This window comes from Oreochromis aureus, linkage group 2 (genome assembly GCF_013358895.1).
Source record: "Oreochromis aureus strain Israel breed Guangdong linkage group 2, ZZ_aureus, whole genome shotgun sequence".
NCBI lineage: Eukaryota > Metazoa > Chordata > Actinopteri > Cichliformes > Cichlidae > Oreochromis > Oreochromis aureus.
In genome coordinates, this window is record NC_052943.1 from 21,466,097 (window position 1) to 21,482,304 (window position 16,208).

The following is a 16,208-nucleotide window of genomic DNA, read 5'->3' on the forward strand; positions in this document are numbered from 1 at the left end:
ATACGGGTTTGATGTTTATTGAAACGCTGTCGCACTGCAGGAATTAGGGCAAGGAAAAAAACAAAAAAAAACAAAAAACAAACGCACACACAGAAAGAAAGGGCACAGACAGACAACACTCACACAATTTTCTCTCTTATTTCACACACAGAACTCCTCCAAAGCTTTCACTCGCTCTCAGAACCATAGACACATGCGCACACACACACACACAAATAGCACTAGGTTTTGCCAACGCAGGCAGCATGTGTGTTTTTCATAATACACCTAAACATTTATAAATCTGATTTAAGACGATATTAGGTTTCAAAAGGCTTCCCCAAGCTGACATAGCAAGGGCCACTAATAAGAGCCATTCCCCAGCTTGTGACAGAGAGGGTTGCTATAGCCCAGACCAGTCCTCCAAAGCCCAAAATGGGGTCCTTGGTCCAACAGGGTGTTCTTGAAAGGGCTCCAGAGTAATGAATAACTACAATATCTCATATGTAGCAGTGGGATGTCACAAAAATGACTGATCCAACCCGGCACGTCAGATGAAGTGTAGGAAAGCTGGCTTAAATCATAAGCAACAAGAAATGAGATCCCTGTCACGCACTTGTGTTTACATTCAAAAATATGAAACCCTAAAAAGGGTTTGAATGTGAATATTTTATCCAAACAATAGATCAGATGGCAATATCGCACATGATCACACAATATTTTCACACAAGAACGTCAAATATTTTCCACAGATATTCTTTCTCATAAATGGCACACAGCAGGAAAAAGTCCATTCAAACTACTAGAAAAAGGTTTGTGTGGTTTAGGCGGGGGAGCGTTTCTAATGAAAAGTTAAAAACTCCTGCAGAGAATTGTAGAAACTCAACTCAGTGGATTTGATTTACAGCCGCAAATGTTTCAGTTCATTCTCACCCCTGCCATCCGCCTCTTTTCCAGACATGCCTTTTTTTCCACAATAATGTGTTTATAAAACACGTCAGCACTTAATGGCATAAAATGAAAAGCAAAAAAGACAAAGTAGATGTTTAGGTGATGAATGCTTAAGAGCATTTAGCACAGAAACAACCAAATTGTTTTACTCAGGTGTTGGTGAAGACCAAAATGTTACTGTGGCAATGTTGTTCGTGACTGCTGGAACAAAACGGCCACCACATGATCAGGAAAACGAACAATAAATAATAATAAATAGTTGATTGAAGGTAAACAATAATGAAGCTGTGTACTGTATAGTTTTGTGGGACGATATAACACTGCATGTTTAAAATAGATTTTAAATCATTCATCGTCTGTCAGATGCCCAGGGGTTTGGAAGCAACCACTATTTTATTGACAACGTCTCTGGTTTGAGTGCAGCCCACATTTCTTGCTAAAATTAACTTTTGCTTTCCGACAATAAACTGACATATTGAGAAATGAGCTTGACATAAACAATCAAGACTCCTCTGTTTGAACACTTACATCTGCTCAGGTATAATACTTCTGCATTTATGTATAGCTCACTAAAGCAATGAACTGAGAAAGACAAAGAAACCAGAATGAAGTTTCACGTTGATGCCGAGTCTCATCCATCTTAACATTTCATTCGAGACATTCGAGACACCAGATAACATTTTGACAGTGAGCTGCTTCACTATCCAGACTATATGCTGCTGGTTCTTGTCACAAGCTTTCCAAGTTTTTGGCTTTGCCAGTTCCTTGAAATGCAAGGCACTGACAATTATAAGCCTTCTTGGAAGTGGAGAAAAACTCAATAGAGGTTTGATTTATTAATTTGAAAATGAGGAAAGAGCTGATTTGCTTCAGAAATAAACAGTTTTTCTTGTTCATGTCTGTTACTCCACCACACTACCTCTGTCCTTCCTCTCCTCTCTGTCTGAAGCTGGTTTTATAGTCTGGCTGTACAGAAGGGTGAGAGGTTTTCACCCTAGCCCTGCGAAGTCCTCCAAGATATTGACTGCGCATCATTGGAAGCGGATGACATAAGTATCTGACAAATGTTTACTGGTTGAGTGGGCTGGAATAGAGAAGAGGGTAACAGCGAGGTTCACCGGCAATGGGAGAGCAGTGAAAAAAAACCTTAAAAGAAGCTTTAAAAAAACCAAAAAATTCTCTTCTCCACAGCCGGCTGATGGACCAACAACAGCACAAGTAAGAGTAGCCTACAGACTGGGTGTACCACATGCTTTTTACACTGCCTCCATCTGACAAGAGCTAACTGTAGGCAGATGGGCATCCCCTGAGTGGAAAGGACAGCGAATGCGCTACCACTGCTTGACCATAAATCTGGCTGTACCCTCTGCTATCTCCCCTTATCTTTCAGACAGTAAGATAAGACCAGCCTAAGTGACAAGTGGGATGGGTTGATGGGCCACACTAGTTGCCACTTTCCTGTCACCTGAGAACAGGAAACCGTGACTAAAATTCTCACACGGGTTAACCTTATTCTACTAATGGTTCAGACTGCTGATGGTTGTGTAATGATATGGGAGTAATGTGGCTGACCATCCCTGTCCCTCCCTTTATGACCCATGTCTGATGGCTGATTCCAGCAGGACAGCACACCATGTCAAACAGGTGCACCAAACATGCACTTGTAAGTAAAACTGTTTCTCTTGAATCACCTCAAACTAGTTTCTTGAATATGACAATAAGTTCACTCTACACAAAAGGACTCCACACTCACCCGCACCGTGTTGAATGTATGGCATGAAGAGCAAAGGCAGCTCGGAAGGCAAAAAGAGGTCCACCACAATAATGAAAAAGTGTACCTAATGAAGTGTTTAGTGAATCTATAGCTTACCCTTGGTTACAATCTTTCAGTTTTCTATTTACGCTCCATCCTCCTCCTCATCTATCTCAAATCTCTCTTCGATCATTGCTCTCTAATGTCCGTCTGTCAGTCCTTCACAGCCAGCTTTACCCAGCGTTCCCAGCCTTACTCTCCACTTTTCTCTTTCTCAGTAATCTCCCTCTCGTCTCCCCCTGTCTCAATCTTTCACGTCTTATCTTTCACTGTTTCACAGTTGACTAAACACTTTTTCTTCACCTTCATCTGTTTTTCCTCTCCATCCCTAATCTCTCCTCTTTTATCTCAATCTCTCACTCTTTTACACTTGGCTACAATTTTCCTACCCTTATTTTCTTTTTTCTCTCTCTCTCTAATCTCTCAATCCTTATCTCCATCTTTCTTATGTTCACAGTGGAAACTTCTGCTCTTACTAAGGAGATTGCTTTGCAGTTAAGCAATTATTGAGTATACAGTTCCAGGTACAGCACAATGGCAGAATCCCATCAAACCTCACTGCCTAAAAACTGTGGAGTCTACACCGCTGCCATAAAAACACACAGACATGTGGCATGAAATTAAATGAAAATCTTGGATGCACAGCACACTGCTTGGCAGTGATGTCATCGGAAAAAGCTGTGAAAAAAGCACAGCATTGTTAGGAGGTAAGACAACCAGTAATACCTAGCATAATATTAAATAAACAATAATTCCCTCTTTCATAAAAGAATTCTGTTCATTATAACTAAATGGTGATACTGGTACACTTCAAAAACTTAAAGAAATAATAAATAAAATGCACTACCCACAGTATTTTTACATGAGTTAGTAAATCTATTCACTTAGCTCCTTGGAATCAGTAAATGTGTGCACAGAGAATTCATTAAGAACAAAGCAAAGACAAAGAAACTGTGACGAAAGCTGATGAGGCTGCCATTCTCATGCACCTGGTCTGTTAAAGCTTAGGTGTACAGCCCACCTGGCAGTAAAGCTTAACTTAGCATCAACAGTTAACTGACCAGCATTCAGACTACTAATGAAATACGTTAGCACAAAAGCCCTAACCGTTGTTTCCATTACAGGCAGAAATAAGCCGTGCAAGCATGTGTGTGTGTGTTTGCGACTAGGGGATAAGACAAGAATGCAAACAGCAGGTGTCCAGGGAATTAATATCCCATTCAACAAAGACATGCACACACAGGCAGAGACAGCCCCCACCACATCTCACTCTAGACCACTGAGAAGTGAACTTTACAGTCTGACTGCCTTAGGGTGACACACGGGTTGACTTTACGGTGACAAATGCATAGTGTGTGTGAGGTGGAGGTGGCAGCAGGACTGATTTGCCTTCAGGACAATGTTATTGGTTGGCTACACCATTGGCAATGAGAAAAATCAGAGAGAAAACTTTTAGAAAGGAATGTTAAAAAATGAAATATCAGGCGACTTCCAAAATACTAATAAATGAAAAAACGCCACTGTGGTAAAAGATTAGCAGAGTTCAGTGTTGAGCTTAAATGTTTTGACATGTCTGGTTGTTGGCTAATTAGCTGTGCTTCTTTTTCTCACCTTGACCCTGTATCTCTGTCTGTCTTGTTTTTGTTTTCTTGAACTCTGTCCTCTTTTTCCCCTCTATCTGGGACAATAGGGAATAAAGATAAAGCACTAAAGTTTCCTCTCTCTGTTTTATCAGTCTCGGACACTGTGACATTTCCTCTTTCCCCTTTTTTCCTCTCCCTCCATAAAGCATTACATGTTTGTTGTGCTTACCATAGTTATCGTTCTCTCCCTCCATTCTTTCACTCACTTTCATCCTTTGTTGACCTCTGTCCCACACCTCATTTCCAAATGCATTCACTTCCTGTGCTAATCTCATGTTATTTTCCAAAAGCTCTTGTGCCGCTTCACTTTCTCATTCCTCCATTTTTACTCTCCTTCTCACTCATAGATAGATATGCTCAATTTCATTCTCTAAATCTACCACTTACACAAGGAATCCTAATTGCTCTCTTCCTTTTCCTCTAAGCTCTGTGCTCGCCACACTCAGGCCAGGTGTCATGCCGCTTTGAAATTGGCTCTGCTATAGCTGAAATCCATCCACTTCAAATGTTTAGATATTACATTTGGCCAATGCAAACTAAGGCAGCTTTAAGTGCTCTCTTCTGCTCTCACTTTTAAGGAGCACATTTATGTAGCAAGTGAAACGTACACCAAATAAAGGGGGAAGATTAATTGGCCTATGCAGACTTTACTAGAAGCCTTTGTGGAACTGTGAAAGCAGTAGTGAAAAATAAATTCAGTGGTAGCATATGAGGAAGAAATTTAGATGCCATAAATAGATTTAGACCAAAAGTAAGGTATAATCTTTGCGTATAATAGGAAACTGGATCAACACACATAGACTGGTGCATGTGCCAGTAGAGCAAATTAAACACACCAAATACAGTCAAGAGTATATAATTAACAAGAATGAGAAACAGACTTAGCCCAACAGTAATCAAGAGAGTAACAGGGATCGTGCAATATCTTAGATAATAAAGGAAAAAAATCAACTATCATGCAGCAGCTAATTGGAGCACCTATATGGTCCAGATCTTCAATATGCTTGGCAAAATGATAGATGCGTGTGTGCTGTTTAACTGTTTCATTTATGCAGTGTGCTCACTATGAGGAATTCCTCTTTAACTTATTACATGTACAACATAGAGTCAGTAACACAATTGAGAGATCTAGCCATGGCAAGCTTTCAAAAGAAAAACCTGATCAACACCGGCCTACACATGGTCTGTATATTACCTACAACAGTTTGCAAAAAACTCAGAGTTTTGGAAATCTTGGGGAGTTTGTGGAACATTTGGTCCCCTGTGCAACCATTTACTGCTGTTTTGAATCTTTGTCATAGTGATGATAATAGGCAATGAACCGTCTCCTGTTACAAAGCTGCTCTCGGGGATATACAACAATCATCACTCAAGAGTTTTCCAGGCATTCACATATTCTTCATTCTCATATACACACAATTAAAAAAAAAAAAAGTAAGTAATGAGTGCAAACGCAAGCTACAGTACCTTTGAGAGCGCTGAGATCAAGTTCTTTTTACAATTACACAAGGCAGGTTGTTTAAAGGCTGTGCTTTCAGGCAAACAGAGAAATAAAAAGATTCAATATGTCAGCATGAGCGTTGTTTTATATCTGTCAGCAAAAGCACTGAAGCCTAATTTATCTGTTTAAAAACGCTGTAAATTTAAAAAATATATAGAAAAATAACAGAGGAGGCTAATTAGTATTTAATTCCTTAACTTTCTAAAATTCTGGCTCTGCTTTGAAAGCTTTTTTTTAACTTATGATCAAAAGCCTGTACTGTACATCTGTAAGTGTATCTCATTGGTTTGCTCCATTTGTCCCAAGTACAGTGCTTCGCATTCCATCTGCCTTAATCATTAGATCTCTATATATATTTCACATCTTTTCTATGTGTCTCTTTGTTAAATCCATAACTACAGTCGTTGCATCAAGTGTTTGTTGTTTGGTTGTCCAAGAAATCAAAAGTTTGTCTGCTACAATAGGTTTCCTGCAGCTAGAGCAAGACATCACTATAGCCCCTTTTCCATTAGAACCTACTCGGATTGACTCGACACGGTTCGCCAAGGTTTTCAGGGTTTTCCATTAGGTCATAGTACCTGGTACTTTTTTAGTACCCGCTCGCTTAGGGTTCCAAGAGATCCGAGCAGCTACTAAAATGTGACATCATCTGACTGCATGTCACCGATTGGCTGGTCAGTGGCGTCACTTGATGATTCACGAGAGCATCTCATTCACGAAAATTAAAACCGCCATTTTTAAAAACCAGGGAATGAGGAAAATGGCTACAAAAACAACGCCATGTTCCCCGAGTCTGATGAAAAGCCAGAGACAGAGCAGCAGGTATATTCTTTCTTCGACGTCCACCTTTCTTGTAGGGTATTAATTACGTCACGGGACACTCGGATGCGTTGTGATGAGGACAACCACAAATAGAAGTCGAGTCGTGGCGATCCGTGACGAGTCGATCTGAGTAGGTACTAATGGAAAAGGGGCTTATTAGACTCTGCTGGCTGTGTATACTTCTCAGAAGTATGGGGAAATTTTGATAGCAGTTTTAAGTTATGCCTGCTAACCCATATTTGGGTAATCCTTCTCTGTACAAATAAATATGCTTTTTTTAGAGCTGTGCAATCTGCTGAATTCTAGGAATGCCAAGTGAAACTAAATAATGAAAGAAGAGCACCAGAAAAGAGAACAAAGGTACAAACAAGGGCAGAGAGACCGGAGATAAAAGAGCCATTAGTCAGTTAAATATTTTGTTTACTGAAGGACACTCGCTTTCACTCCATAAAGGGGAATCCTGTCTGAATGATGCAAAATACATCTCCCTCCTATCTAATCCGTGCTTTCATTTTGGGGGGGGGTTTCTTTTTTAACACTGCTTCATTCTGATTTAGCTTTATTGGATTTGTTTTTCCCCTTAAAGTCATCTTCATCTCTTACACCACATTTCTCTCCTATTCATGTCTCAGTCTTTTAAATTGTTTGTTATGCAGCTTTCACATTTAATACCCCAGACTGATTAGATTTTGTTGAAATCTGAGAGAGTAATGCATCTCCTTGTGTGTTCCATCATCAATTGGTTTGTTTTCTGTCAGTCCCAATTTATTTCCCCTTCCTTCATAGTCTATATTCTATCTTAATACTGATCCACCTCGAGAAATTTCATAGTTTGGTGTCGCTGTTAACCACACAGGCTTGACCACATTAGGGAGACGCCTGAAAGCATCCCTTTCTTTTAGAGTCACAAGCCAAAGGGGCTGTAAACCAGCCCTGTATTTGGTTAGCTCTTTTCTTTGCAGGAGTTTATAGGGTTGCATTGCTTTTGTCTAGATTTACTACTGCTGTACTGTAAGTGAATGGGCTGGGGTGCGGGTGGAGGGGTAATTTGGCTGCTGAGAGGCCACTTGACAAGAACAAGCCCTGCTGCTTCCTCAATGGGGTCCAAGTCAGAAAAAAAATGAGAATGAGTGAACAAGAAAATAAGAAAATGAGATTAGGATGAATGAGAGATTGAAAGAGGACATGAATGACAGAGACAGAGAGACACAGAAACACACTGATGCATGCATACACAGTGCAGTGACCCGTTTCTCCATAAGCTTGCAGACTCACATAACTAGTCTATCTAAGCAGTGGCCTGCAAACTGAACACTGTGGTGGAAGTCACTCTATTACTCTGCCACATACCCACAGATAACTACATAAAAATGTATATACACAGGTGTAGTGAAGGAGTACACACAGAAACCCACACTGAGAAAATAAAGTCCCTGCAGAAGGGAAATAATATGTTGCTTTGGTGACAGTGGCCTAACAAAACAGTGGCATAGCTTGTTAACATCAAACAACTCCAAGCTCACTGCATAGACACACACACACACACAAATCTATACTAGTGTTATAGTATGACACACACTCTGAAGTCCTCCAAGTTGAGGACTTCTCATTCAGCAGAAAGTCACAGAAGGTCATTCGTGACTCTGGGTTGTTTCTATGTGACACAAATTCTCTCTCTCTCTCATTATATGTCAAAGTTTCCATCTAACCAGTTTCATGTTATTTCTGGTGAATGCATGAGAGTGAACTGTGTGAGCTGGTGCCTGCCTAATGATGAGTGTGCACTGTATGTGTGGGACTGCAGGCTAGATTCTTATGTGCTTCATGAATATGCATTTCATTTAAATTATGTACCTTTTCATGCCTGCGTGTTCTCTTGCGCTAAGTTTGTGAGGACCCGTTTTGGGACTTTAACACCGAGGACATTTCGGCTGGTTCTTACTGCATCAAATAGCTGTTTGAAGATTAAAAGAAAATCACATACAGCCTATTTTTTTCAGTCACCATCAAATCATGATTCTTCTGTAATAGTACCACAAGTTAATTACTGAGGTCACCTAAGACATTAGTACTGCAAAAAGAAGAAGAAAATACAAGCTGTCAATTAATCACACAGGTGTTAAAGCAACCCCCAGGTTAACAAAACTTGCTTTCAAGTGGAAATGAAAGCAAACTGTGAAATAAACACCCACGCTGTTCACATCCATCACAGTTAACAGACCTTTTCTGGTCCAGCTTGGTTAAGAAGGATTTTAAAGCATGTTCTCTTCCATTTTATACTCCAAATGAAATGTGTTAGTTATTGATGGCTTGTCCAGGGGTAGGTAATTAATTTTCCCAAAGGGTCACATGAGAAACTGGGACTGTTTCAGCAAGTGGAACTCAAGTCTGCTTAATATTAATTTTATCTCTTTATAAGCTTCTTGGCTCTGTCCTTCATATCAGTACCAGTTTCTCATGTGAAAGAAAATGGACTGACCACCCCTGAGTCATCATAGAAGCTTTTTTTATATTCCCAGGAAACAATGTTCATCCATCTCAGCAATCATTTGGCATAATTTGATACAGTATGTAATGTGCTGAGAATAAAGCAAAAAAAGAAACGCACATTTCAACAATAAGGTTTTAGGATTAACTTTGTGTTCAAAACTGGATTTTCTAGTATTGATGATTAAGGTTAGAGTAAGAGCCTACTGTAGCTAGTAAGAGCCCTCACAAGTGCAGTACACTCCAATATGTGCACCTCTGTGTGTTTTATTTGTTCGTTACATTTGAATATGTCTGTATGTTTTAATGTAGCATCCGGCTTGATCCATTTCCCAGAAGGGCAGTGCCCACTATCAACGCCAGCTGGCTCCCTCTTTGACAGGCTTAAAGTAATTACATAGAAAGGTCATGTGCCCGCATGCTGGAGAAACTTGAGGAAAAGAATATCACCCACTGACCTAGAAATGGAGCCTAAATGTTGGTTAGCCTCACTTGTGCCATTTGGCATACCATAACTGAATCAAACATAGTTAGAAGGGCACAAAGTGATTACCACAAGATGGCCATGGATGATAGGCGTGACATTAAGAGGCTGTTGGAAAACAGCAAGCTCACTGTGGTTTTTACTTCTGAGTTTAGCCCTGTCTGCTATTGCAATAACACTCGGCTGCTCTTCAGACAAATTACATCATCATCATACCCACGATAACAGTAAAGAACGGTCTTCACTTAACGATGGCTTTTGTTCAACAGTTACCAAAGGCTGTGTTCATTTATATGCAGAAATATTGCACAAACATCATAATTAGTTTCCTGGTTCCCATAAAACAAAAGCAGTACAACTTCAGATTCATGGAACACATCAAAACTGTTGGAACACATTTTGAACTTAACATTATCAGACTCTTTGGGTGGGGCTAGCAGCTGTATACAAAACACTGTTATTTGCAATGATGTCAGATAAATATTCAAGACAGAGCCAAAAGTAGCTGGGAAGTCTACACCACAGTACTTTAGTCACTGCAGATTGATCCAATCAAATTATTCTAAATTTAGGGAACTAGAACTATGTCAGCACAAATTAGCTGGTCTGCTCCATGCGCAGGATAGAACCAAAGTATTCAGAGATCTCGCACACACACACAAAATTCCAGCCCCACCATGAAATGCCGTTTCATAGCCGAGGGTGTGGTGGTTAGAGCGTCCACTGGCCAATCAACACTAAGCTTTGATAAGAGCCAGAAGCAGCGGCTAAAGTGTGTGTGTCCACACAAACACACTCAGCAGCAGCAGCAGCAGGGATCCTACTGTTATGCGCTCTGTGGTACAGTAGGTTGGCACGTTGAGGGGAAATGGGGGTTGTGAAAACTCTATTGGAGAGATGCTGCTGGCAAACTGATGGTGTGTGTGAGTGCGTGTGTCGGAGGGGGAGGTGGAGGTCAGAAAAAAAGTGGTGGAACTGAGGAGTGAAGCAAAGGAAAAGTAGAGAAGAAAAGAAGTTGGGCAGAAAGAGCGAGAGATGTAGGAGAAAAAACAAAGGTGGGATAAAGATAAAAAGCTTGGAGGGGAAGGGAAATTAAAGAGCAGAAGGGGAGAAAGAGCTAGCTGAGAAGAGAGAAAGCACAGAAGGTGTTGCCTGTACAAATCTTGCCAAAATTTACTTAAAGTGGTGTTAGCGAGGGAACAGAAAACTAGACTGTTAAACTCAAATTTAGCTTGTGCAAAGCTGGCTGAGGAAACTTGCTGCCATTCAACTACAAACACAGTGCATATATGAGGATGCAATCATGCACACATGCACATTCTGACAAAATTAAAACATGCAAAGCTTGCACAAACACATGCAGAAAAAAACCAAACTGCAGCTCAAGCGATTGGAAGCTCCCTTTGGAGTTTACGGCATTTGATTCTCCCACATTTCACAGCAGTTGAGGCAACAGTTTGGAATTTGAATCTTAAAAAAAAAGTGTTTGTGCTTTTTTGTATGTGTGTCTATGCAGACCCTGTAGGGCAGGTGTGAACCGAACCCGAGAGAGAAAAGCCGTTCTTATGTTTCAATTCACTTTACCCAACCTCGTTAAGCCTGTTAAGCCACCCCCAAAAACCCTCCACTCAAATTAGATGCAAATGAGGCCTCAAGTGGCTTTCCAAGTAGAACATTACGGAATTGACTGGCCCGAGGTAATCTTTGAGGCTGGCAGCATGTGAGTGTGTCTGTTAAGTGAACAGTTGGGGCCACCACAGTTTTTCTCTCGTTAACCTTTCCAAATGTTTACAATAGTGAGGAAGACTAGGCTTTTAAAGAGATTGATTCTGTGGTTATGACAGGTGGACTGTGGCTCTTGCTTCCTCGTTTTCACATGTAGCAGAAAGAAACTAGATTCAAACTTTTGCACTATGTGTAATAAAAAGGGTAAGTGGGGGCATATTCTGAAAGCTACATGAGCGTTACAGTGCTTTCATGCTTTACAGTGCATCTTGACTGATTTTCTTCACTCCAGGCACCCACCGTTCCTCAGGAAATTTACCACTGTGAAATGTTTCAGTGTTATATAATGTGGCAGTATATCATGAAATCCTCTTAATTCAATGTGTCACGTACTTCTGCTTTACTCTGCTGTGAATTTTTACATTTGGTTTCATAACCCTTTGAGAAATCTTTCTAAATTACTTTGATTCGATACATGTGTCTATAGAGGGTGCGGCAATGTAGAAGTTGAAAAACATTTTCCTGGAAAGATAAGGTCAAAGCCTCGCCTTAATTAAATGCTACATGTTTTGCGGCCTTGATGCATGTTCTAGTGTCGTGAGGTAACAGATACAACACATTATATTTTCTAATATTTCAGCGAGAATGACAAGAAAACTTTAAAATCAGAAAAAAGATGGAGGATTTCCATGCTACAATATTTAAAGCAATGTTGAAACCATGGGCGTAATTTCCAGGGGGGTTAGGGGGGATATGACCCCCCCAATAATCAGACCCAACCAATATAACCCCACCAATAAAATAATGAATTATCTTGCATAAGTAGGCTGTTGATTTTCTTTACTCATTTTAGTTATTACTAGCAAAATAGTTGCATGTTTAATCATCTGGGAATTTACCCAGATTTATTTATTTATTTAGACAGAGATCTTGACCCCCCCAAAGTTCCGCATAAAGTTATGCCGATGGTTGAAACCTTAAGAACCATTGTTAAAATGTGTTCTACCAAGTTAACATTACACAGTTAACTACTAGGACTGTAGCCAAAGAAAGAAAATCTTGGCAAACTGAAATCCTGTGTACTCTTTAACCAATTTATTGATGATAGAGGAAAGAATTAAAGACAGTATCTAAAATGGGATATTGACAGTGCTGGCCATAGTAAGTGTGACAGAAGCAAAGTTAATATAGTTATAAAACTATATTCTACACTAGGATGATGGGAGTTGATTTAAATGTATATGGTCCATTTCATTTTAAAATTATCAGTTAAACTCTTTTAAGCATGAACAATTCATAAAGTTCTTTTTTTAACCCAAATCCTAAGGACTTTTATGCCTAATTGTGACTTTTCACTTCACCTCAAGTTTATTGCCAGTTTTTGCCGCCATGAAAAAGTCTGTTATACCATAATGTCAAGCCACAATGACGAGTGTGTTAGCATACCATAGAGAAAGCCCAGAAAGTCTTGAAATATGGATGAAAAATAAAAACTTATAGTCTTAAAGAATCTCTGCCAATGGAAATCAACACCTTAGGCTTTTGCAATCTGTAAATGTGTCAGTGGTGAAGTGTGGAAGTATTCAATTATAGTTGAGAAACTTTTTGAAATTTACAACTTTTACTTAGAAGTTAACTTTTTTTGTTACAAGAATCTGTTGTCCACATGAACTTTATCGCAACTGTCAAACTCAAATCCCTGCTTAGGGCAATAATGCTCATCTCTCCTAAAACAAAGTGTCTGTTGTAACCTTTAGGACCAGAATCTCATCCATTTTAATGTTTCCCAACTCAGACTCCCTAAAATATATCTGCAGAGGGAGAATGAGATGAAGGTAGAAAAAGAGGGAGGCAAAGAGCAACTCTTGGCCAAAGTCACATCTGAAACACTGACCTGGATAAATCAGAGAAACATAAACACAGAGTTTCTGGACTGAAAAGGGAGGGAGGGGGCGCTGCTACCCCAAATATTCCACCCTGGGGACCCCAGGGAGACGCAGAAGACCCCGTTATCCCACCTCCCCATCACAACCTGCTCTAATTATTTATTTTTCTTGGGTCTAAATGTCTTCGGGGGATTACTGTGCAAAAGCCAACAGGTCCTAGGAGGTCACAACAGCCCTATGGAATAGTAGAGGTATGGGGGTTCATTGTTAACACTCATACATACACACACACACACACACACACACACACACACACACACACACACACACGAAAAGCAATCACACCAGCCAGTGCAAACACGCAGGCACAAACATATGAAACAACTCAGCCAAGCAAAAATCTGCACACACACACATGCTAATCACATGTTCATATCCACCAGTACCCCCCACATCCACAAACACACACACACACACACACACACACACACACACACACACACACACACACACACACACACACACACACACATATTCACAAACATGACCCCCCACTTTCCTCAGCAGCCTACTGATTGTGTTTGTTGTCTCAGGTTAGGTCTGTTGTTGATCCCCTGCAGGGCTTTTGGCTGCTCTGTTGTCATGCATAATCACTTCCATACCTTAACAGCAAAGGTGTGTGTTTGTGAGTGCATGTGTGTGGCTGCGCTGATGTATACGTGTCAAGATCAAGCTGGAGGTGGCAGCAGTGCCTGTCAGAGTTCTGTCCCTGAATGAATATGATTTTAAACTCTCACCCAGGCTAAGAATAAAGAAAGAAAGAACCAGTAGTTCTTGAAGTGAAAAACACTGAGGATCTAGTCCGGTTTTACTCATATTCTACAAAACTCTGGAAAGTCTTACCCAGGCATGTGAAAGAATACAATTTAAAGTGATTTAAGGCAATTTTCTCACATTTTTTTGACCCGTTTAAAAACTCAAAAGCTTTCTCTAAAAGATACTTCATGACTGTTTCCTCAACCACCTCTGTTCATTGGGGGTCGCAGGTGATTTTAGGTCACTTTTGTGTATGCAATATATTAAGCTAGAATAAAATAGCAGTATTTTAAATTAAAGGTATTGCAGCTTTTCACAGTAAGATGTACCCTTTGAGTAATATGCTGACAGGATTTTTAATAGCAATAGTTTCCTTACGATTTTTAAAAGCCACATAAAGCCAGTCATCCGCTTAAAACAAAAACAAACAAAAAAAACAACTTTATCCACTTTTATATAAAAGTTATGTCCCAACTTTATATAGCCTGAGTACTAATCATGGCAACAAAGAAAGATAAAAAGTACCAGAAATAGAGAGTTTTACATACAGGACGGGGGTTTATAAGATAATATAAAAACATGAATATATTAAACTAAATGGGATGTTGATGTACATGGATGCTATTACAGTAGCCTGCTGTAAGAAATAAGTACCGTTATGTGCAAGTGATGAAAGTTTAAGAATGCACGACTAAGTTTTCGAGATGTTTTTTAAAAATGTGTTCAGACATAGTTTGATATGTCCAAATATCAAGTGAGCGGGAATATTTTGTTCGTTTGTAAGAAAAATCTGCGAAAACGTGCAGTCTTCCTACAGAGCATGTTAAGTTTAAAATGCACTATCCCAACATTGCGGAGCATCGGAGTAATGCAAAGGTTAGAAAAGGTGAATAATAAGGTCAGAGTGCCCTCTATGATCAACTTTGGCTAAATGGATGTAATTACAGATAAGTTGAATAAAACAACTGCTCTTACAGGCGCTCGGCATTCCTCGGTATTCCTTTGGGCACAGTCTTCAAACCCAGACCCTGGCAGTCCACATGAGATCCGGAGCAGCTACACTTATGTGGGCATCCATTCACCGATGTAGCGCACACCAGCAGAGCGAAAGCTAGAGCCCAAACCCGGCAGAGCGCGGTGCGCTTCTCCGGCGTGGTCGGAGGCATTATAGCAATCCACCGAAATTACTTCCAACAGACGTTAATTGAAAATCCGCGGGGGGTGAAGGAGACACCGTAGAAGTGCGGATCCTGTGTAAGTTGAAGAGGACGTTTTTTCTGTGGCAGAATTTTTGGAAAAAAGAAAGAAAAATGCAAGCCGAAATCAAATTAAGTTCGCTGTTGCACGAATTCAGAAAACTTCTCTCCAGAGACTCGGTAACTACGAGTCTACTTAAAACATCCCTTTGGCAGTGACGAAGAAGACAATAACAACGTAGATATGACACGCTAGATAAAAAATTTAAATATCTATTCGTGCGTCACTCAGCTAAATGCGTAAAAGTTTCCCCAAATGTTCTCCATTCCCAAACTCTCCGAGAACTTATGAGCCTAGCTTCTAAACCTTCCAAGGTGAGAATATTCAGCTGGGGTGTAACCTCCTTCCAAGGAACATCCCTGCCAGGGAGTAAAAAGTGAGAGTAGTAAAGGAGTTATAATCACACACACACACAAAAAAAAGTTGAAAGCGCAGTGGCGCAACACAGACTGGTTCGCCTGGCGATTGTGAGAGTGAGAGACGCAGACAGATTTGTATTTAGGTTTCTTTCCCCCAAAATCCTCGTTCCCTCTCCCTCCCTCTCTCTCTCTCTCTCTCTCTGTTGATGTCAGGAGAGTCGGAAAGCTCTACAAACTTTCATTCGTCCTTTATCTTCCCCAAGTCTGTAAACTCTATCCACGGAAGCAGCGTACTCATTTTAGCTGATTTCTCAGCAGCTCTTCTTTTATTTTTATAGCCCATTTATCAACTTAATGAACTTGCTATCATGTTTTGGTTTTGAGGCGCGTTTTTTTTTTTCAGCCATATTTCTCATGCATCATCCTGCGGGAGTCTGTTGTGTGTCAACTTCATTGATAGATGCTTTAACAAGTAGCATATGACA

At 40.2% G+C, this 16,208-nt stretch overlaps 1 protein-coding gene across 1 annotated transcript in view; it reads right to left on the bottom strand.

Annotated features, from left to right (window-relative positions):
- The window catches only part of slit3 (slit homolog 3 (Drosophila)), a 233,364-nt gene extending 217,470 nt beyond the window's left edge, over positions 1-15,894 (bottom strand). Inside the window, exon 1 of the mRNA XM_031732754.2 lies at positions 15,083-15,894. Coding sequence (XP_031588614.1) covers positions 15,083-15,273 — 191 coding nt within the window. The 5' untranslated portion in view covers positions 15,274-15,894. The remainder of the gene's footprint in view (positions 1-15,082) is intronic.
- Between the last annotated feature and the right edge of the window lie 314 nt (positions 15,895-16,208).